This window comes from Arvicola amphibius, chromosome 9 (assembly GCF_903992535.2).
Source record: "Arvicola amphibius chromosome 9, mArvAmp1.2, whole genome shotgun sequence".
Taxonomy (NCBI): Eukaryota; Metazoa; Chordata; class Mammalia; order Rodentia; family Cricetidae; genus Arvicola; species Arvicola amphibius.
The window spans coordinates 89,932,815-89,954,674 of NC_052055.2; the positions used below are offsets into that span (position 1 = coordinate 89,932,815).

Genomic DNA, 21,860 nt, shown 5'->3' on the forward strand with positions numbered 1-21,860 from the left:
AATTATTAATGAATATAAGACAGCTGTAAAAACATAAAAATTATGAGGGAGTGTATAATGTGTACTTTCTTGAGAATAGGAATTACTAAAGTTCTTAAAGTCATTATTTCTGGGGTTTTACATTTATTAATATAAAAATCATATAAAATATAAAATAATATGAACTATTATAAGAAGTTTCTCCATGGGATTTATTAAATTTTATTGCACAGACTAAAAATGAAACACCCAAAATTGTAACTATTCATAAAACATCCAATAAAGGAGGGAAACCTCTACCACTTTTGCTTTCAGTAAGAAATGTGAATTTTGGAATATTTTTGGTTTAAAGTTACTGATTTTTTTAATGTTCCTGTATTTTTTTTTCCATAGCAATTTAAGTCAGAGGCGTATCAACAACAGATAGAAATGGAAAGGCTGAACCATCAAGCAGAGCTTTTGCTGAAGAAAGTCACAGAGGAGGGTGACAAACACAGTGTTCAAGACCCGTTGATGGAGCTGAAATTGATATGGGATAGCCTGGACGAGAGGATCGTCAGCAGGCAGGTGAGGGCCCAGACACAGGACCAGACATCATGTGTGCACGCTCTCAGCAATATAAAGCAGCCATTGAAAAGTCTAACTGGCAGTTAATAGCAATAACCTTTAGAGGCATCTAAATTTTCTTGTTAAAATTCCCCCCTTTGTGCCACATTTAACCACGTGTGTGTGTATGTGTGTGTATGTGTTTGTGTGTGTGTGTGTGTATGTGTGTGTGTTATATCTCAAACAAGACTTGTTGATTATAGATGATTACAGATATGACTAGATTCATGAGCCATGCGGATGGACTCGGACAGCATTAAGCAGTTGGTGTTTTGCCTTTGTTTTGTAAGGGCACATCATTCGTGACGTCAGGTTCTAAGTGGATTTTCTTCTCTGCTTCTTGGCAGCACAAGCTGGAGGGTGCTCTCTTGGCACTGGGTCAGTTCCAGCACGCACTGGATGAGCTCCTGGCGTGGCTGACACACACAAAGGGCTTGCTGAGCGAACAGAAACCCGTCGGGGGAGACCCAAAAGCCATCGAAATCGAACTCGCCAAGCACCACGTACGTACTGTCGCTGCCTGTTACTGTTATGTTAGAGTTTTCCACGTTTATGATCTTAACAGAGATTATTTGGCATTAAGTTGCTTGAAATGGTTAAATAGAGAATAACCTAAAAACATCCAGGCTGAAAATGCTGTTGTTCTACCACGGCTTTTAATGCCCTTGGTCCCAGGAACGACAGTTGCTTTCCAGAATGACTCTTCATCAAAACACAGTATGTTTGTCTCATGGTGTGAGTGTATAGCAGCTTTTACATCTTAGAAATCTGGCAATTATCTTAAAAGCAGCCTACGTCAGCAGTCAGAATTGTGTGTCATAGAGGTAGAAAATAAGACACCCAGTCCAGTTATTTAGTCAGGAGATCTGTTCATCTGACTCGTTAGAAATGCTATTTTGCCTTTTTGCTCTTCATTTCTGAAAGATCATTGTGTAGTGACTTGGGGTTGCCAAAACCAGCGCAAAGAGAAAGTTTCCACCCTCCGCTCATGGTCTCCCCCTGCCTCTGAGCGTGACAGGAAGGAACCTGACAGAACTGTCCTGTCAGTGTCGACACTGGCAGTATCTAACTCAGGCCTTGAGGAAGTGTTCCCGCTGTGACCATGTCAGGGTGCGTGCTCTCCAGAACGGACTCCTCACTCAGCTGGCTGTGTGCCTCTGGAAAACACTGACTCATCGGGTACCTCAGAAACGGACTGAACAGTCAGAAAGGCTGTACTCCAGGGGCTGCCTCCCTTATCTGGAGAGCCTCCCGGGTCTGGACTCCCCTCCAGATGTGTGATGTCTTGCATAGGATAAGAGATGACATCCTTTTCTTTATTACTGCCAAGCATACGTCAGAGAGTGTGGGGTAGGGCCCTGATGACCTCTTGGCTCACATAAGAGAAAGGGCTCCTTTCAAATTAATAGTCCTTGCTTCCCTTCAATGAGAGAATAAAGGATTATATTTCTCCTTTCAAAACAGTAATTATAAAACATGTGTCTTAAGGTAGGTATGTGATAATTTTATATTAGGAAAATGAATATATAGGAGTAAAAATATCCCTTAAAATCTTCAGATTAAATTAAACTTAAAATGTACTTGAATCAATGGAAATGCTTCAATCATCTAATTATAATCTCTACAAAAGAATGCAGTGCATCAGTCACAAGGGCATTCTAGTGAGAATCCCTGTCAGCATTTGGACCGTCTCTTTAGGACGACTGGCATATCTAAACTAAAAGTGTATCTAACTGAACGTGTATCTATCTAGGAAGCCTTGAAAGTTGAAGGAAAGGGAGCTGTCACAAAAACTTGCTATTAAAACTTCTTTGTTACGAGGTTCTTGTTTCAGAATATTTCACAACCAGAAAATAAAGCAAGTATGACAGACTAGAGGAGTGGTTCAGCTGTACGGTCCTTACCTAGCATGCATGGAGACTAGGTTTGATCCCTCAGTGGTACCTAAAGCTACCTGTGCTATTCCACGCCTCTATTACCAGCACTTCGGAGGCAGAAAGGGATTAGAAGTTTGAAGTCCTCCTTAGCAGTGTGTTGACTTCAAGGTTTGCTTGGAATACATGAGACCCTCTCCCTGCCAGAAAAAGAAAAAAAAAAAAGCAAGCATTATAAGTACCATTACTGTGTTTCCAGCTAATGAGCATATTGACATTTTCAGGTGCTCCAAAATGACGTTTTAGCCCACCAGTCCACAGTAGAAGCAGTCAACAGAGCAGGAAATGATCTAATCGCCTCAAGTGCGGGAGAAGAAGCAAGCAACCTCCAGTACAAGCTCAAAATCTTAAATCAACGCTGGCAGGATATTTTGGAGAAAACAGATCAAAGGAAGCAGCAGCTGGATAGTGCCTTGCGCCAGGTGAATGAAGGGAATAAGCCCTAGACTCGCTCTGGTGTCCAAGTCCAAAGTCATGTGGATTTGCTTCATTGAGTCACAGATGGATATTTCATGTTGATACTTAAAAGAAAGGAGTAAAAATAAGTGGGATAAAGAATAGAGCAGATGAGAAGCCAGCACTCTGCTTCTCAGCTGACCTGAGCTTTCTTGACGGGGTGCGCAGGTAGCAGCCCTGGTCCTAGCACCTGGCTTCCTCCCGTCATGTGATGCAGAGAGAGGCTGACCTTGCTTGAAAGCACACAAACCTAACACTACCCAATCACTGCAGGCCAAAGGGTTCCATGGTGAAATCGAAGATTTGCAGCAGTGGCTGACTGACACAGAGCGTCACCTCTTAGCATCCAAACCCCTGGGAGGTTTGCCAGAAACAGCCAGGGAGCAGCTTAACGCACATATGGTATGTACGGTATTTTCTACGGCTCTCACCCGGGTAATGCATAAATAATAATGGAAGAAGATACGGTTAAAAGATTAAGTTTTATGGCAGAAATCATTGTGTGTAAATGTTAGACACAGCACCATTTGGCAGTGAAAAAGGTTTTAAAGAAGTGTAGTGGTTTTGAGTAACACAGTCACTTTCCCTCCCTCCCTCCCTCCTTCCCTCCCTCCCTCCCTCCCTCTCCCCTCCCCACACATACCAAGTTATAAGCAGTATGAAGAACATCTCTAAAATTATCAGGCTAGACCTGGCATATGCCTATAACCCTATGGTTTAGTTTTGCTGTTTGTCACTGGACAAGACCCTCTTGCTCAGTGACGAAGTAGTTTTGCCTACTGATTTGTACCCTAAGAATGCTCATCTTTCTGAAAACTGTGAATGATTTAATAGCTCAGTGAACTCAAGTAGTTCATTACTTCCCTGAAAATACTTACATAGCTTTCATATAGTTCATAACTTATTAACTAAGAATTAATTCTATCTTCAGAATGTTAAACTTTACAAAAAACATATAAGAACTTGAAAGCAGAGAGCTCATCTTAAGAAATTCCAGAAAACTACATATAAAATACTTATTTTGAAGTCGGGCGGTGGTGGTGTACGCCTTTAATCCTAACACTAAGCAGAGTGACCTCTGAGCTCAAGGACAGCCAGGGCTACACAGAGAAATTCTGTCTCGAAAAACCCAATCAATAAATAAACATCTAGCAAATTCTAAAACTATAGGGCCGTGGCAGAAGTTTCCTTTTGTTCTGGTTGTGCTAGAAATGAAAATGAGAACAAGATGTGGAGTGGTCACATCCTGAGGCTGCCTTAGGGTCTAACGCTATTTTAAAATGATGCTGTAAGTGTGCCTCGTCTTTAATGTGCTTTCTTTTAAGGATGAGGAATACAGGTTTGAGCTGCTGAAAATGTACTTGATGAGTTTTGTAATGACTCAGATCACTAATTAGTGTACTTTAGATGGTTAGTTGTATAAAACTTATCTCGATTTTTTTAAAAAGTTGAAATTATCAATTAGATGTGGAATGTATACCTTTCAGTCAAAACTGATTCAACCCACGTTATAATTCAATCAGTGTGAGAAAAACTGAATTTTTTGGTTTTTAATGAATTATAACCATTGTTTCATTGGTGTTAAACTTTAAATTTTAGCCAGTGTTCTCCTATATTTATCGTAGAAGATTTACACACCATCCTAATTGGCAACTTGTAAAAATTTATCAGTGAAAATGGTATCTCAAGTGTGGCTCCACTACTCTGGCAATCTTTCTGTACTGGTTCTGGGTTTTCTGTCCTTCACATGTTTGCTGAGTACAGGGTTAAACTGTACCAATAATTATTTAGTTATTGTATCATGGTAAAAAGGACATAGATGTTTCTCTCGGTTTTCAGAGGAGGAGGAAACACTCAGAGAAATTAAATTGCTGGCACCACATCACAGATCACACTGGTTACCATGCAGCGAGACCCTTCTTGGCAGCATGCAGTTATTGCTGTAGGCCTTAGCATGCATCATGCAGTTATTGCTGTAGGCCTTAGCATGCAGCATGCAGTTATTGCTGTAGGCCTTAGCATGCAGCATGCAGCAGACAGGGAGTGGCTGTCAGCATCAGTGCTGTTTCGGTATTGGGTACAGTATGGCTGTCTGTCAGGGCTGCTCTGTAAGCCAGAAAGATGAACATATGATGGAGACTTAGAAGGATTGACTTTGAGGACTGAGGCTCAGTGGTTAGGAGCACTCATTGGTCTTACTGCGGGCCCAGGTCTAGTTCCAAGCACCTTCCATGATGGTTTATAATGCTCACCCTCTTCTGACCTCCATGGGCACCAGGCAGGGCTCCGGGCACGCACATGTGCATGTGCATTTAGGCAGACAAATGTACATTCATACACATTACAAGTAAATCTTCTTTAAAAAATGTAGCTTACATCTTGTTCTCTGGCAAGTCATGTGACATGAGGCCTCTCGTTTTAGGAAGTCTGTGCTGCCTTTGACATCAAAGAAGAAACATACAAGAGTCTAATGCAGAAAGGACACCAGATGCTCGCAAGATGCCCCAAGTCTGCAGAGACAAATATTGACCAGGACATAAACAACTTGAAAGAGAAATGGGAATCTGTGAAAAGCAAGCTCAACGAGAAGAAAGTATGTGCTTCTATCAGTACGGCAGAACAGCGTTTAGTGTCATTAGGGCCTGGGTTATGTTTTATTTCTAGCTATCAGGAGTCTAATTTTCATTATCAGTATCCATATTTTTTGTATATTTTGGTGTTTTATGGAGTTAAACACAGTATTCTAACCCAAGAGAACAGAGGTACGGTACAGATAAAGATTTATCACAAGTCAGGTGTTACTCGGTTTGTGCTCTGGTAATTTTTAAAATATTGATGCACTCAAGTTCTAGGTTATGAATAATTATTTGTGAATGATCACAAATTAGATGAAAGAGAATGATATGATTGTACTTAGGATTTATAAGTATTAGTTTTATAAGTCAGTTGATTAAACTGAAACACATTATCTTCCTTTACAGACCAAATTGGAAGAGGCTCTCCACTTAGCAATGGACTTCCACAATTCCCTCCAGGACTTCATCAACTGGCTTACCCAGGCTGAACAAACCCTGAATGTGGCTTCTCGGCCAAGTCTTATCTTGGACACAATCTTGTTTCAGATCGATGAACACAAGGTACGTGGGAACTCGGATGGGAGGCACCTGGCTTCCAGAGACCAATCTGCCTTCCTGTCATAAGCATCAGTTTAGTAATCTGAAAACTTTCTTTTGTAATGTATTGTTTTATTCCTTGAGGACTTCACACCTGTATGCAGCATATTTGATCACATTCCTGTAGCTCCCCTGATTCCTCCTGGACTCACCCCTCACCCTCCCCACCTGGGAGCTTTGCGTTGTCCTTTAACGCGAGCACTGTGACAGTCGTACACTTTTAAAGTCAGTCCATTTCCCCATGTTTCTAATTATGTTCTTCTTTTGCGGGAAAGGTCTTCGCCAATGAGGTAAATTCTCACCGTGAGCAGATAATAGAACTGGACAAAACTGGAACCCACCTGAAGTACTTCAGTCAGAAACAAGACGTGGTGCTCATCAAGAACCTGCTGATCAGCGTGCAGAGCCGGTGGGAGAAGGTGGTGCAGCGGCTGGTGGAGAGAGGAAGGTCCCTGGACGAAGCGAGGAAGAGGGCCAAGCAGGTAATAAACTAGAGTGATTCTCTCCGACCATGGCAGTCAGTAGCTGAAGCTGTTGAGATGTGTGATCACAGGACTTCTATCGCAGGCTGCGTCGTGCAACAATAAGAAGCCATGGCGTTCCTTTCCTGCCTTTGGACTCTTGACGTCCCCTTTTTTGTGCTGGCAGCCACGTTGGGCCATGGGGACTCATTTTGAAAAGCTATAAATAGCTCAGCTTCATAGATTAGCATCAAGGCCCATTAAGAACTTACAGATTTTTGTTTTGCAGTGTGTTTATTTTTGCCCTTGTCCTTTCAACCCGTTCTCTTAATCAGAGAGGGGCACCAGACTCTCTTATGTTGCTAACTCTAAGTCAAACTTCCTTCACATCAGAGCTGAGGACCAGACCTGCTGCCTCCACGGTGCTCCCCGAGGAACCTCTTCTTGCTGATGCCCTCTTCCCAGGCTGCTCATTGGCAGCCTTTATTTCTTCCCGACGATCTTGGTGTAGCTCCATCTCACTTGAAGCTAATTACCTGAATGTCTGGAGGCTGCTTTTGATTTGATTTAGGGACTCTCACAACCTCACAGAGAGCTTTCCATTCTGTCTTAACCTGCCGTTAACTGACATCTGAACTAACCACAGACAAGAGGAAAATTACACATCTTTCTGCCCTATGGGGATAGAGCCACCTTATTTGGCAGAATTTTTTTTTCTTACTAGAAACTTAGTGTAATATTGAGGCTGAATTTTGTGGTTTCTGCTTTTGCCTCATTCAGCTCCTGTTGTCTGGCATTGGTGACATTGGAGTGTGGTGTCTGGGTGATGCATAAAGGCTTTAGAAATGTCATAAGCCCTCTCTGAGTGAGACGTTTGACACCTTCAGGATCACTCAGTCTCTGAACTAGAATCGGTCTCTAAAGATTCTGTTAGACAATGTTGACTCTGAACCTGGCATATTCCTCTCCACAAGTATTTCTTGAGTTTGAACAGCTAACTTACAAGGCTTGTTGAATACTAGTAGCTGCTTGCCGTCTCTCCTCTCTCCATCTAGCCAGTGCTGTGGTCTCATCTTGTTAGCCAGCTTTGTTTTTTTTCTGCCTCCAGTACAAATGGATGGCGTTTGCCCTATTTCTGTGGCTTAAGCATAGCTTTTGGAGGGTGGGCATCAAAGCCCGTGTATTTTAGACCACTCAACAGCCCCCTTCCACACCTGTTTAGAGCCAGGCCACCCATCACTTTGTGGGACTGTCCTCTCATTCCTTCCCTGACATGGGCTTCATCTCATGGACTGATGTGGCTCTCCGACTTTTACTATCACGAGTTTGTCCTGTCCTCCTCCTTTCCCTTCACATTTAGCGATGTGAGAGGCATGTGCTGGGCAGGGAGGCCAAGACTGCGTACACTCTCACGGCTTGTGCTGTAAGATACTCGTGTTGCTATGGTTATTCAGCTTTTGATACTTCATGTCAGTGTGTTTGTGTGGCCAGGGATCTCACTCTCGTTTCTTCAGCTTTTGTTCTATAGCTCTTCATTTAAATGTATTATAAGAAATGTCATGGCTCGATGGTGGTGGCACACACCTTTAATCTCAGCACTCGGGAGGCAGAGACACGCAGATCTCTGTGAGTTCGAGGCCAACCTGGTCTACAGAGCAAGTTCCAGGACAGGCTCCAGAGCTAGAGAGACAGAGACAGAGAGAGAGAGACAGAGACAGAGAGACAAAGAGAATACCATGTAACCAGTTTCATAACTCTGACCACAGGGGGTGGGTAAATGCTGAGTGAGGCCCTAGAGCGGGGGTGAGGGTGTGAGGAGTACTGAGTGGGGCTCCAGAGCAGGGGTGAGAATATTAGGCTACCTCATGCATTAAGGAGATGGCCTTTGTTCTTGGCATGTTTAAAGAATAATTCACAAGTGTTGGACTTTTTCCTCTTATTTCTTTTTCTTGACATAGGAGTTTAACACAGAAAAATGTCAAGCTATGTAAAGAGACAGAGAAATAAAACATATTCTCTGAGAGTTTGTGTTAACTGCTGAGCAAAAGGAGGCAGTGTGATGGTAGCGGGGCCTAGAGCTCCTTCCCTGGCTCTTTCCTGGACTCTGTGACCTGATGTGCTGACCGAATTCCAGCTGCGTGACTCAGGCCACAGTCACGTGTGTCCAGTGTGGCAGGACACTCCGCAGTTTGCTCACGAAACCTTCCCCATTTGTCTTCAGGGGAATGTTTGAATTGATGGGTTTTGGTGAATCCGTTGGTGGTTATTTCTGTTTTACTAAATTTCAAGCATTGTGTGCTTCACAACTTTCTGAACAAGTGTGGTCTCCTTACCAGTTCCATGAAGCCTGGAGTAAACTAATGGAATGGCTGGAAGAGTCCGAAAAGTCTTTGGATTCTGAACTGGAAATCGCCAATGATCCAGACAAAATCAAAACACAGCTGGCACAGCACAAGGTGAGCTGCTCATTTAAAAAGCACAATTTGCGTTTCAAGACCACGGCTGATTCTTTCTTGTACATGTGTGTATTCATCATCAGACCAGAAAAAAGGCTGCAATCTAGAACAGTGGTTCTCAGCATGGGGGTCACAGCCCCTATGGGGGTCAAATGACTTAGGCAATCCCAAGGACCATCAGAACACACAGTTATATCATGGTTCAGAACCACTTGAACGCTGTCATTCGCCTTTTCGTGGCAAGTCTCTTGACAGACTGGGGAACATAGTAAAGCCTCGTCTCATAAATAAGTAAACAGATCCTTCTAAACAGAGAGGTAGGAAAAGTTGACTGACGCTATCTAGAAACTGGTGTGTGTGTGTGTGTGTGTGTGTGTGTGAAAATTCATTTCTTCTCTCAAAGGAAGAGGTGCCAGCTTCTTTGTGAGACCAGAAAAATGTAGAAACAGTGTCTCAAAAAATTACTTCCACTAGCCACTGAAGAGCATATTTCTGCCCTGCTCAGCTCCTCCGTACTGGTGCCTGTGTTATAAAGTGGTCCCTGGTCGTGCGGGGGAGGGTGTGGGGTGAGCCGCTGAGCCTGACTGCTGTGAACACTTTTACAGTTACAGACTGCTGCGTGGAAATCACTTAGAACTTGGCGATTTTAAAAAGACTGGAAGATTGTAGGGTAGTTTAAGATTTATCTTCTTCAAAATAAAAAAAAAATCGAGACATAATTTTCACATGTGTTCTGTGAAGTCACCCAGAGGGTCGCGACTAGAGGATGATGGGAGGAAACACGTTTGCCCTCGGGCTAGACGAGGCTCCAGGATTGCCTTGTTTTGCTGGTGGCTTCTGTCTGTGAGCTGCCACAGTGGCCAGCATCATTCACACTCCTCTGATGGAAACATTAGACCCCTGCTCAAAATAAAATGCTTTTTTTTTTAATTTACAAGTGGATATTATGTAATCTTACAAAAGAGACATTGCACCCAGAGAAACAAATATGCAGAGAATGTTAGCATCTCCAATTTACCCAATGTTATTTATTACCAGTGTTAACGACTTCTCCAAGACACATCTTTAAGGCAGCCCATAAAAGCAATTTTGAAGGAAATCTTTGCTAATCAGCATTGGAAAGCTCTACTCTGTCTACTCCAATAACTTGTTTAGTGTGTGTCTGCTGTGGAGGCGATTCGTGTCAACGCCTTGATTCCGAACACAAGTGTTCCATCCAGAATAGCTTGAGAACACAGTCATCACTGGTGGCATGCTGTAACAGTGGGAAGTGTAGCTTTTAAAATGCAATAAAAAAAAATGCATTGGATAGTTGTAACCTTGAGATTTGCTGCAGTTAGCAACTTTTGGGTGACATGATATTCTGCATAACAGATATATTTACATTACGATTGCTAACAGTAGCAAAATTACAGTTAGGAATGCCCAGACTTAAACAAGACCCTGCTTTTAACGCTTTTTGCCTGTTGGTAAACAAACAGTTCCAAGTAGCAACTTACTCTCTTCTTGTTAAATATGTAGGAGTTTCAGAAAGCCCTCGGAGGGAAACATTCTGTCTATGATACCACCAATCGAACTGGACGTTCTCTGAAGGAGAAAACCACACTGGCTGATGACAACCTGAAGCTGGACAACATGCTGAGTGAACTCAGGGACAAGTGGGACACCATATGCGGAAAGTCTGTGGAAAGGTAGGGTGTTCCTCCCGGCAGCTGGCGACGTCATAGACCTGCCTCAGATGCACAGAAGGGTGTTTGCAGAGGTAGTTTGTGGCCCTCAGAGTCCTTTGGGCAAGGAATATCCTTAATACCCCCTCAACATATTGAAAAGACTCCCCAGCTACTGCTTGTTTTTACCTAGGTCTGCTTGCTTACTTGTAGACAGACCCATACTATATATTCTAGGGGCCTCTTAGTTCTCTGTGTAACCAAGGCTAGCCTTGAACTGTGTAGCCAAAGCTAGCCTTGAACTTGCACTAATCCTCCTTTCTCAGCTTCTCAAGTGCCAGGATTACAGGCAATGCTACCATGCCTGGCTCCCAGCTACTGTTTTTCTCCTTCGATTTCCATATAACTGGTAGAGTAGTTATATTAAAATACGAGCAGGAGCCTTATCAGTTCTCTCTCACACACACCCGTAAGAACTTGCTTTTGAATATAAAACAGAACAGGCTCCATAATGTCTTATGCAAGGCAGAACTGGTCTGACCCAGCATTAGCTCAAGTATCCAACCTTCCTTTGTTCCCAATGGACTTTTGTGAGGTCCCAAGACTTCCTTTAAAACTTCCAAGTCTTTAATAAAGTACAATCCTAGTATAAAAGGTCAAACACCCTGTGTTTCACTGATTGTTAGCTCTAGTTACTTTTGTCAGTAAAGTTGAGTATCCTTATCCAAAAGGCTTAAGATGAGAAATACTCAGATTTTGGTGTATTTTTTTCCTTCAGATTTTGGAATTTATACCATGAAATATCTTGAGGCTAAAACTGACTCTAGTCTAGGTTTGAAATCCATTTGTTTCATATGTAACTTACATATATAACCTGAGGTGATTTTTTTATTTTAATTTTTTTTTTTTTTAGTTTTAATAAAAGAAAGGATTTAAGTAGGCTTACAGTTCCAGAGGATTAGAGTCCATGGTGGTGGGGAAAAAAAGCATGGCATCAGGAACAGCTGAGAGGTCACATCTCAGACCACAAGCAAGAGTCAGAGTACACACTGGGGTTATCTTTTAAAGCCTCAAAGCCCACTTGCAGTGACACATCACCTCTGAGCAGGCCACACCTCCTAATCCTTCCCAAACAGTTCTAGTGACCAAGTATTCAAAGAGCCTGTGAACTCCTTCTCATTCAAAGCAATTTGTACTCTTTCATCCTGTAGGTAACAGAGTGAAGACCATCTGCTGTGCTGGGCAGACCCTTTGATGTAATTCCAAGTGTCTGTTCTTGTTTACTCTGCTTCTGAAGTCTTATCTAAGAAATGCACCTGTACCAACATCCTGAAGTGCTTTATCCTTATGCCTTATTTTGGCTCCAGTGTGGTTTTGTTTAGGTTTCCTGGGATACATGAAGTCTCTTTTGCTCTCATGTGATTTGGAGATGTTTTCTCCAGTTTTGCAAAGTTGCTCTTGGTATTACAGTCACCCATTGATTCAGTGGGGCCTAAATCTCCTTTTTATGTCTAGTAGTGTTTGGTTTTTAGAAAATTAGGTGCTGTTCCAACACTTGGCATATAAATTTACATCTCATTCTGATTTTCTCCTAGTAACTTTGAATATTATTTGTTTATTTCTTTCTATTTATCTTATGCATGTGATTTTTACTGTATTACAGTTGTTACTTTCTTCCTTATTGGCACATATCTTTTTTCTAGTGGGATTTACTCATGGTCTCAGTGATGGTGTTTACTAAATTCCTTCTATTTCTGGGTATAGGGGTCCCTTAAGCATCTGTTGTGCTTCTGGTCTTCTTATCCCAGAAGGTCCTGACTTCCAGACTGACTGTGAAGGACAAACCTGCTGGCTACAGCAGTCTTGGTTGGTGGTTATTTTCTGTCAGGACCCAAAATACACGATTCCATGCCCTCCTGGCATTTACGGTCCTCTGAGAATGCTGCTGCTATTTTGTTGTGTTTACCTTAACGTGTCACTGGACATTTCTCTCACACGGACTGTGATATTCTTTCTTCATCTCTACTTTTAACAACATAAGTATAATATGCAATGGTAACGTGTGATAAATGCTTCTCGTACCTAGATATCCACATCCCAAGGTTTGGGGAGTTTTCTGCTGTTATTTTACTGGAGTGGTTTTCTGTGCCCCTGGCCTGTCTCTCTTCTTCCTCACGTATGCCAGTGACTGGAGTATTTCACTGTTTCAGGGCAGCCCAGAGCTCTTGCCTTTTCTCTCCATGGTTTTCTACTTCTCTTTTGTTCTTTCTTTTGTACCCTAACTGTTCAAAAGACTTCTCTTCAAGCTCTGTTATTTTTCCTTCTGCCTGAACTGATCTGTTACTGAGCCTAACAATTAATTTTTCTTATATTTCTCTGTTGAGAATTGTTCACCTGGTGGGATGGGTTCTTTTCTGTGCCAGCCTTCTTGTGACTTTCTCTTGATGATGTGTTTTGGGAGTATCAGTCCTGGGTTTGACTCACAGCATGGAGTCAGTCACTCTTTCTTATCACGATCTCTGAGGCTGTTCTCCACTATATTTCTTCCTCACATGATCCCAAGAAGACTGCAGGGCTAAAATTAGAAAGCCAATTTGTTTTATTGTATTTTATTTTTGTAAAAGCATATTATGGGACAGAGTTTTATTGTATGAGATTCCGTGGCATCATGTTGATGATGAAAATCTTCAGACTTGGGAAATTTTTAATTTCGAGGTTTGGATTATAGGTTTTCAACCTGTATCAAGATGAAGTAGAGTGTTCAGTTCTAGGCAGCTTCACACTGACACATCATTAAACAGATCTTTTTAAATAAAACTTGAGAATGCATATGTGTATTTAGACTCTAGAAGGATCAGTGATTTGCAATGTGGGATTAAGGGAATTTTCCTGTAACAGATGTCAGGCATGTAAAGGAATAGAAGAGAAAAGTGTTTTCTAAGGACAGCAGAGGAGACAGTAAAGACCCCTCACTCTTCCACTTTGGGACCACTGGCTGTCACTGGGAACTTCAGCGAGCTAATTTATCTCCTCTTTTCTAGACAAAACAAATTGGAGGAGGCCCTGTTATTTTCTGGACAATTCACAGATGCTCTGCAGGCCCTCATTGACTGGCTGTATCGAGTGGAGCCCCAGCTGGCAGAAGACCAGCCTGTCCATGGAGACATCGACTTAGTGATGAACCTGATTGATAATCACAAGGTATTGCCGGCCAGAGCTTTCTATTTATTCGCAGCATTGAAGAGAATACAAGCAGCCAATAGTAGCCTTTTAAACTCTGAGAGTGTCTTCCTCCCTCACCGTCTAACTACTGAAATGTATGATTGGGCAGATGCTATTCTTTTAATCACCGGATCTGTGTCTGCTCTAGACTTGAAATGTAATTTCATGTTGTGGCTCTTTTTGGGTCTTCATTCAAACAGTGGCATGATAAAATATAAAACCATGCATTTAGTGGTTTAAAGGAAGTCATGGTCTAGGTGTACAGGCAGGAACACTCCAAGAGATCATGAGGTTCCTCTCGAACTGTAGTAGTACACGAATCAACACTAAGAGAAAAGAAAAGATTAAATAAGGAGCATGCTGGGGGTTTACCTCAGTTGCCTGAATGCAAGGTTAGTGCTGGATTCGATCCCTGATGCTGCCTATGCCCAGTGGTAACTCATACCTTTAATTCTAACACTGGTGAGGTAGAGACAGGAGGAGTTGAAGTTCAAGGTTATCTTTGTGCCATGAGATACTGTCTCAACATTGGTCTGGCCCACAAAAATATATATATATATATATATATATATTTTAAATTACAATGCTTTACTTTTATTGAAGAATAAATAAGTTTTTTTAAGACAGGGTTTCACTATAGCTTTGGAGCCTGTCCTAGAATTTGCTCCGTAGACCAGGCTGGCCTCGAACTCACAGAGATCCATCTACCTCTGCCTCCTGAGTGCTGGGATTATTGGCATGTGCCACCACTGCCCAGCAAAGAAAATATTCTTACATGTGATAAGTTCAGGCATGGCTAGGCATTTCTGCAGTGAATAGTGGGTGATGTAGTGTTACTTGGTACACAAACACCACATTGATAAGTTTACTGTCTAGATAATTGCTATCTGAAGCACTTTCCAGACTTTACACATTAAAAACTCATCAAATATGATGTATTCATTAAGGATTAGTAATGTAGCTGGAAGACGCCAGAAGTTTCACTATACAAAGGACTTGGTAAGTCCACTTTGAAGCTATTGAATAGTGCTGTCCCGAGTGATTATGTAGATATTTCCCTGCTGTGTATATTGATGGGATGTCTGTCTGTCTGTAGTTGCATACTGTAGAACACTGTCAGACCAAAGCCTGTCAAGCTGCTCACACAATCTGTTTAGATTGTTTTGGGTAAGCTCCCTCTGGGATAATTTTTTTTTGACAACTAAAATAATTTTATTGTAGATAGAAAACTGGTTCTGAATATCTGGGGTTTTTTGTTTGTTTGTTTTGGTTTGGTTTTGGTTTTTGGTTTTTCGAGATATTGTTTCTCTGTAGCTTTGGAGCCTGTCCTGGAACTAGCTATTATAGACCAAGCTGGCCTCAAACTCACAGAGATCCTGCTTCCTCTGCCTCCCAAGTACAGGGATTAAAGGCCTGTGCCACCAATGCCCGACCTTAATATCTGGTTTTATATACAGACACTTAGATTAAAAAAATGAAGAGCCCTAGGTTCAACGTCACTTCTTAGAGTGACTCAAAGAAGCCACATCAGTTTTAAATTTGCCTAAATTAAGGGGGGGGGTGGGATTTCCCCAAAGCTTTCCCACTGAGGTGACAGGTCCTCTACACTGTAAAAACACAGGTTAATGCTTTAAAAAATCCTATTCCGCCAGGCAGTGGTAGCACACACCTTTAATCCCAGCACTTGGGAGGCAGAGGCAGGCTGATCTCTCTGAGTTCGAGGCCAGCCTGTTCTACAAGAACTAGTTCCAGGACAGGCTTCAAAGCCACAGAGAAACCCTGTCTCAAAAAAAAACCAAATAAATAAATAAATAAATAATCCTGTTCCTTATGAGAATGTTATCAGATAGTAATACATCTATCCAAGACAGTGTTAAATCCTCAGAGAGGAATCATGAGTTGCTTCCCACCTTGTGAAGATTCTGCCAAAAATGTGGTCATTAAAAACTATAGGCTGTAGGCGTATATATGTGGTGTTTTATATGCACATATATCTTCCAACAGTGCATTTTGCTATTTGGATTTTGTAATTAAAAGTTAACTTTGATCACAGTTAATATGATTTCCTTAGGTCTTCCAAAAAGAGCTGGGGAAGCGGACCAGCAGCGTGCAGGCACTGAAGCGCTCTGCCAGAGAGCTCATAGAGGGCAGCCGGGATGACTCCTCCTGGGTCAAGGTCCAGATGCAGGAACTGAGCACCCGCTGGGAGACTGTGTGTGCGCTTTCTATATCAAAGCAGACACGGTTAGAAGCAGCTCTGCATCAGGTAAAATCCGCGTAACCAACAGCTAAAGTGTAATGAGGGAAGGCCTGGGGCCTCAGCAAGAAGAGCTCTGGTAGACGAGGGGTCCAGTGCTCGTGCTCGTCCTCATCCCAGACAGTCGGTAGTCTGCCTCATCACTCTCTGCCCTTCTTTCTGCTCCTACTTTAAGAAGTTAAAGTACTTGGCAAGGGTGTCTGCTAATCTCTACTTAGTTCTGCTTGAGTAATATCTCAGCTGGGCAGCCCAACTCCAGCTGCCACACGTCTAGCACTAGGCTGCCAGAATGGTGACCTCGTCTTCCTGTTGGCCTTCCCGATATATTCCGTCTCTCCTTATATTTGTAAAGCACAGTAACATGTCACTGTCTTCGTAACAGGGATAATGTCTATAATCCATTCAAGACTTTTTTCATGGCGGGGGGACGTGTGTACAGTTCTGTAAATGTTACTAACAGGTGTACTGGATATCTTGCTTTGTGTGTGTGTGTATGTGTTAACTGTTAGGCAGAGGAATTTCACTCTGTGGTCCACACCCTCCTGGAGTGGCTGGCGGAAGCAGAGCAAACCCTTCGTTTCCATGGTGCTCTCCCGGATGATGAGGATGCTCTCCGGACTCTCATTGATCAACATAAGGTGAGTCCTTTCCAGTCGGTGAGTCAAACAAAATGGGAAAATGAAGAAGGTAAAGAGAAGAAGCCTGTGAGTGCACATAGCAAGGGCAAGAAGAAACTGACCGTCTGGTACATTTGAGAATGTGTCTCTACCCTCCCTGCTTACACACCTGTCCACATAGGCCTGCACACCTAGGTAGGTAGAGGTGGCCTCTTTTGAAAGGAAGTGGTCACAGTATAATTGGGCACCCTGTTTTCTCACTCTAGGCTGCACATTGATTTTTCTAGAGGGTCATTTGGCTTCTGATCAGAGTCAGCCCATTTTGTCACACTTGTATGTATGTTTCAAGAATAAAGAGTAGCTTGGCATTTACAAAGTATCCCACTAGAACTGTACGTTAATAATTTTGGCATTTATATGCAAAATAAGCAACTCACTTAAAGCCTTAGAATATTAAGTCTCTTCTGCTTTGGGAGGTTTATTTTATGTATTTATTTGTGTATTTGAATCTTGTGTGTTCAGCGGACACCACCCTGTACTTACAGAGATCAGAAGACAATTTGGAAGAGTTTGTTCTTAACTTCCGTCATATGGGTCCTGGGGCTGAATCACCCATTCTAGTCACATAGAAGTCTCTCTGGACCCACTTCTCATGTTTAATCAAGAGCCTTATAAAATTTTTATAAGAAATAAATTACAAATTTAAAGCATTAATTTCATCGTGTTGAACAACTAGCCAGGCAAAACTGTAACCATTGAGTGATCAAGCCCAGCTAAGCTAGTTTTCTACAGCTATGCTTGGAACTTGGCAAAACCCTCCCAAGAGTGGTCCACATAGCAGATGGTTTTTAACCTTTGACTGGAAAGTCGGGAATTTACAGTGCTCACACCCTATGCGGTGTTGATGTCAGCACTTCCGATTAACTTGAAAGATTTTCTCCAACACCGCTTAATAACCTGGCCTTTCAAGGTCACGTTGGAAGTACATCATTCCAATGTAGCATGCATTACATCATCCAATTCATACTTTAATTGTTGCCCTTCCTCATAGGAGGGTTAGCTTACTATAGCAAGGAACTGTGGCCTCGCTCTTAATGATAGTGATGCAGGCTTGCACGGCACATTACCTGGAGGAGGAATGAAGGCTTTGAACAAGGTTCCCGTGTGAAGCTAGACTGTAAGAGTTGGCAAAGTGTGGCGGGCTCGTGGTGGGTTTTAGGTTCAGCTCAGTATTTAGAAATCTAGTTTGTATCATTGGGGGCTGACCACCAGCCAGCATCCAATCCCACACCCAGATCGAAATGCTTACTTATTTTTAGAACCCGACAGTAAACGAATGTCACTAAAACCTTGCGTTCAGCCAGCATCGGCAGCTGATTGAAGTGTCTGTTCCGCTACAGGAGTTCATGAAGAAACTGGAAGAAAAAAGAAGCGAACTAAGTAAGGCCACTGGTAAGGGTGACGCTCTGTTGGCCCTCTGCCACCCTGACTCCATCACCACCATCAAGCACTGGATAACCATCATCCAGGCCAGGTTTGAAGAGGTCAGTGTGCCTTCCGTGAGTCAGGCCAGGGAAACGGGGAATTTCAACCGTCGAGGGCAGTGAGGCCTGGACAGGAGAGTGCCCTGTTGTAGACTGCACTCTGGGCGTCAGACCCTGAAGGTGTCTGCGGCTACAAAAGCTATGGGGTCTGCATCTGTGGCCCTGAGACCGGAGGAGGCAGATGTTTGGTTCTCTACAGGTTTTGCCCTGCTCATGGTATCTGCTGAATAACACCACACTGAAGAGTGCCTCAGGGCCGTGTGTGTTTGTGGAGCAAGTGAACTAAAGAGCACAATGGGGATTGAATTCCTGTTTAAGATCTTAGCACTTTAGATGCTACTGTTTCCAAAGGCTGCCTGGAATACACACTTTGGTCCCCGAGAGGAGGTATATTGAACTTTACAAAACACAAGGAATAAACAGGAGTAAACCCAGATGCTGTATACATCATTAGCCGTCTGGTGGTGACGAACACCCTTGAAAGGGGGTCTTGGTGCTTCCTCAAGCTGGACCTTGGTGCCATATCTAGACTAGAAGAAAGCTTCATAGGTCTAGCGCAGAATGATCCTAATTTACATTTTAAACTGGTAAAGCTTATATGTTTATGTTAATGAAGCTATTCCCTGAGCTGGAAGAACTTCAGTGAACCGTGTGTTTCTGCAACAGGTGCTGGCCTGGGCAAAGCAGCATCAGCAGAGGTTAGCAGGGGCACTGGCCGGGCTCATTGCTAAGCAGGAATTGTTGGAAACTTTGCTGGCATGGTTGCAGTGGGCCGAAACTACGCTCAGTGAGAAAGATAAGGAAGTCATCCCACAGGAGATTGAAGAAGTGAAAATCCTCATTGCCGAACACCAGGTAGATAAACGTGATCCTCACCCGTTAGCTGTCAACGCAGGTGTCTTCCTCCTCCCATTGCAGCACTTCTCACACGCCGAATCTAAGCCTGGCCGGTCTTGTATTCTGTGACTGCCCTGCAGCCTGTCTCTCCCCAGGACCTCTGGGACACGCCTCTGGCTCCTGAGCTGCCACTTATCTCCCATCCGTTCTGCCCTCTTCTCCATTGTATCTCAGCTCCAGTGTTTAAGTTCTGCTCCCTCATCGGGGCAATCTCATTCCTCCCTGTGGCTCTGCCTGGTAGTTTATTGTTTCATGTGTGTGTTTCCACAGATGGCCAATCATGCATATGCCAGATGCAGCCTATGTAAAAGGGCATTCATGTTCTTTCTCAGCGTGACATCTTACCCTGTGTACTTGACTCATTTCAAACCCTGAAATGCTGGCATTCGTGTGCTCTGACTCATAGTTTGTTTAATTATTGGAGCCGGAGAGATGGCTCAGAGGTTAGGGGCACTTGGAGAGGGCCTAGCTTCAGTTCCCAGAACCCACACTGGGCAGCACACAGCCGCCTGTAAATTAAATGTCAGGAATTCCAATAGTTTCTCTGGCCTCGGCAGGCATTGCCCACGGGTGGTGGGCATACTAACAAAAGCCTCACATACATCCACAGAGCTAAAAATAAAATGTAAAAATGTTCTGTCTGTGTTACGGGTGTCTAGAGTGGTCCAGAATATCTCAGTTTGCGTTCATAGTAGCTCAAATCTTCCAATGTGATAAATATTGCAGAAGCATGCAGTCTCTGTCCTCCCCTGTCTGCCTCGTCCTGCCTGTCCTCAGCCTTTGCCACATACCCCGCATGCAGGGACCAGACTACAGTAAACGTTCGCTTCCTTAACCTCAGCCCCATGTGAAGTCGCTGCTCGTGACCATTAAGTATATATATGTATGTGTGTGTGTGTGTGTGTGTGTGTGTGTGTGTGTGTGTGTGTGTGTGTATGCGTTTCACTCGGCCATCTTCTGCCGCTATACGCAAAGTCATTCCAGTGTCTAGACCATGGGGGTGGACTGGCCGCAGCCCACTGACTTCCCTGGTGGAAGGGCCTCAAAATTCAAAACAAGTTGGTACAGATAGTTAGGAGCGCTTGTCTACATTGTTTTCAGACTGAAAAGCGGCAGTGTCGTTTTTAATTTGAATTTGCTTTTGGTCAGGTGGCTTTACATTCTGTGGAAATCCGTAAAAGCCACTGCCACGTTCGTTTATGGCGAGGGTCCTATAACAATGGCAGGACAGTCCCCTCGTCATCTGCTTTTTGCTAATGTTAAATTTGATCTATACTGTGATTTAATGGACACCGGTTTTCCTTTCAGACCTTCATGGAAGAAATGACCAGAAAGCAGCCTGACGTTGATAAAGTCACCAAGACCTACAAGAGGAGGGCCGCCGACCCGTCTGCACTGCAGTCCCACATCCCAGTCCTGGACAAGGGGCGAGCTGGACGTAAGCAGGGGCAGTTCCTTAAGGACGACTGAGCAAGCTAGTCCCTGTTCCTTTCTGTTATCGTTTGAGATCCAAGAGAAAGTACTGACTCCATGAACACTCTACCTGAGAAGGTTTTCTTAAAGAAAACGTGGGCTTTAAGTAATTAGCTATTTTTAAGTGAATTAAAAGGCTGTATTCCAGGGCCTCTGCTTAACTTGGTTCAGAGTGCTCCTTGCACATCTGAGAAGAAACTGGAGAAGTTAGAAGAATCTGAATCATTGGTTCACTTTCCTTCTGTTGTATGAGTAGCATTGAAGCTGAGCCATCAAAACTGGTGATGATCTGGGTGGAGAATGGACTCTGACTCCATTCGCTGTCCTATGGCTGCCACTCTGTTGACTAATCTCATGGCCAGTTCTCACCCACAAAATGATATTCAGAATGGTAGCAGCTAGCTCCAAGAATGTCACAAAGTGCGGTCTCTGCTGTACATTTTGTATACTTTTGAAGGGTGTCTTAATTTTTTGAGTGGAGCAGAGCTGGAGACTGTAGCTGGGATACTTGAGACTCCTTGCTGTCCCCACCACCGACTGCCTGGGAAGCATAAGATTGAACAGTTTGCCTCCTTTCTGATAGAGTCTCCTCATCTTTGCACTGACCGAGCTCGTGCGGATGGAGCATACATACTCCCAAGCATGTAGCCTCGTTTATTTGAGACTACATGCAATATGATCTTAGGCAAATAATTTTTGTAAGCCATATTTTGTCATTCAGTTAGATGAGAGAAATGCACTATGAGCTCTGCTGTGGAGACTTTTGTTTTGGCTTTTTGAGACAGTTTCTCTGTGTAGCTTTGGAGACCGTCCTGGAACTCGTTCTGTAAACCAGGCTGGCCTCGAACTCACAGAGCTCTGCCTGCCTCAGCCTCCCAAGTGCTGTGGAGGCTTTTAAAATTAGCCAGAAAGAAGAAAGTTGACTCAGTAAATGTGGGTGTGTGGTATGAGAGGAAACACACACTCAGTGGAGAAAGGATTTGGGAGAAGGGTGGGACCCAAGCATCTTCTTGGTTTGTTGTCATCTGTGAGGCATCCGACTGATTCCAGGGACAGCCATTTCTCTTCCTTAGAATCTAAGAAGGCAGGTGCCTTCTCTGTAACCTACTCTAGCATGT

General features: G+C 43.3%; 1 protein-coding gene across 2 annotated transcripts in view; it reads left to right on the forward strand.

The window, feature by feature from the left end:
• Nucleotides 1-21,860, forward strand: part of Dst (dystonin) — a 391,633-nt gene that overhangs the window by 353,029 nt on the left and 16,744 nt on the right. For both annotated transcript variants that reach the window (XM_038342010.2, XM_038342008.2), the window contains 15 exons: nucleotides 373-546; nucleotides 933-1,088; nucleotides 2,744-2,941; nucleotides 3,249-3,377; nucleotides 5,398-5,568; nucleotides 5,957-6,112; nucleotides 6,424-6,630; nucleotides 8,946-9,065; nucleotides 10,587-10,756; nucleotides 13,774-13,933; nucleotides 16,026-16,220; nucleotides 16,721-16,849; nucleotides 18,229-18,372; nucleotides 19,039-19,227; nucleotides 20,578-20,707. In XM_038342010.2, the coding sequence (XP_038197938.1) occupies nucleotides 373-546; nucleotides 933-1,088; nucleotides 2,744-2,941; nucleotides 3,249-3,377; nucleotides 5,398-5,568; nucleotides 5,957-6,112; nucleotides 6,424-6,630; nucleotides 8,946-9,065; nucleotides 10,587-10,756; nucleotides 13,774-13,933; nucleotides 16,026-16,220; nucleotides 16,721-16,849; nucleotides 18,229-18,372; nucleotides 19,039-19,227; nucleotides 20,578-20,707 (2,428 nt within the window). The remainder of the gene's footprint in view (nucleotides 1-372; nucleotides 547-932; nucleotides 1,089-2,743; nucleotides 2,942-3,248; nucleotides 3,378-5,397; nucleotides 5,569-5,956; nucleotides 6,113-6,423; nucleotides 6,631-8,945; nucleotides 9,066-10,586; nucleotides 10,757-13,773; nucleotides 13,934-16,025; nucleotides 16,221-16,720; nucleotides 16,850-18,228; nucleotides 18,373-19,038; nucleotides 19,228-20,577; nucleotides 20,708-21,860) is intronic.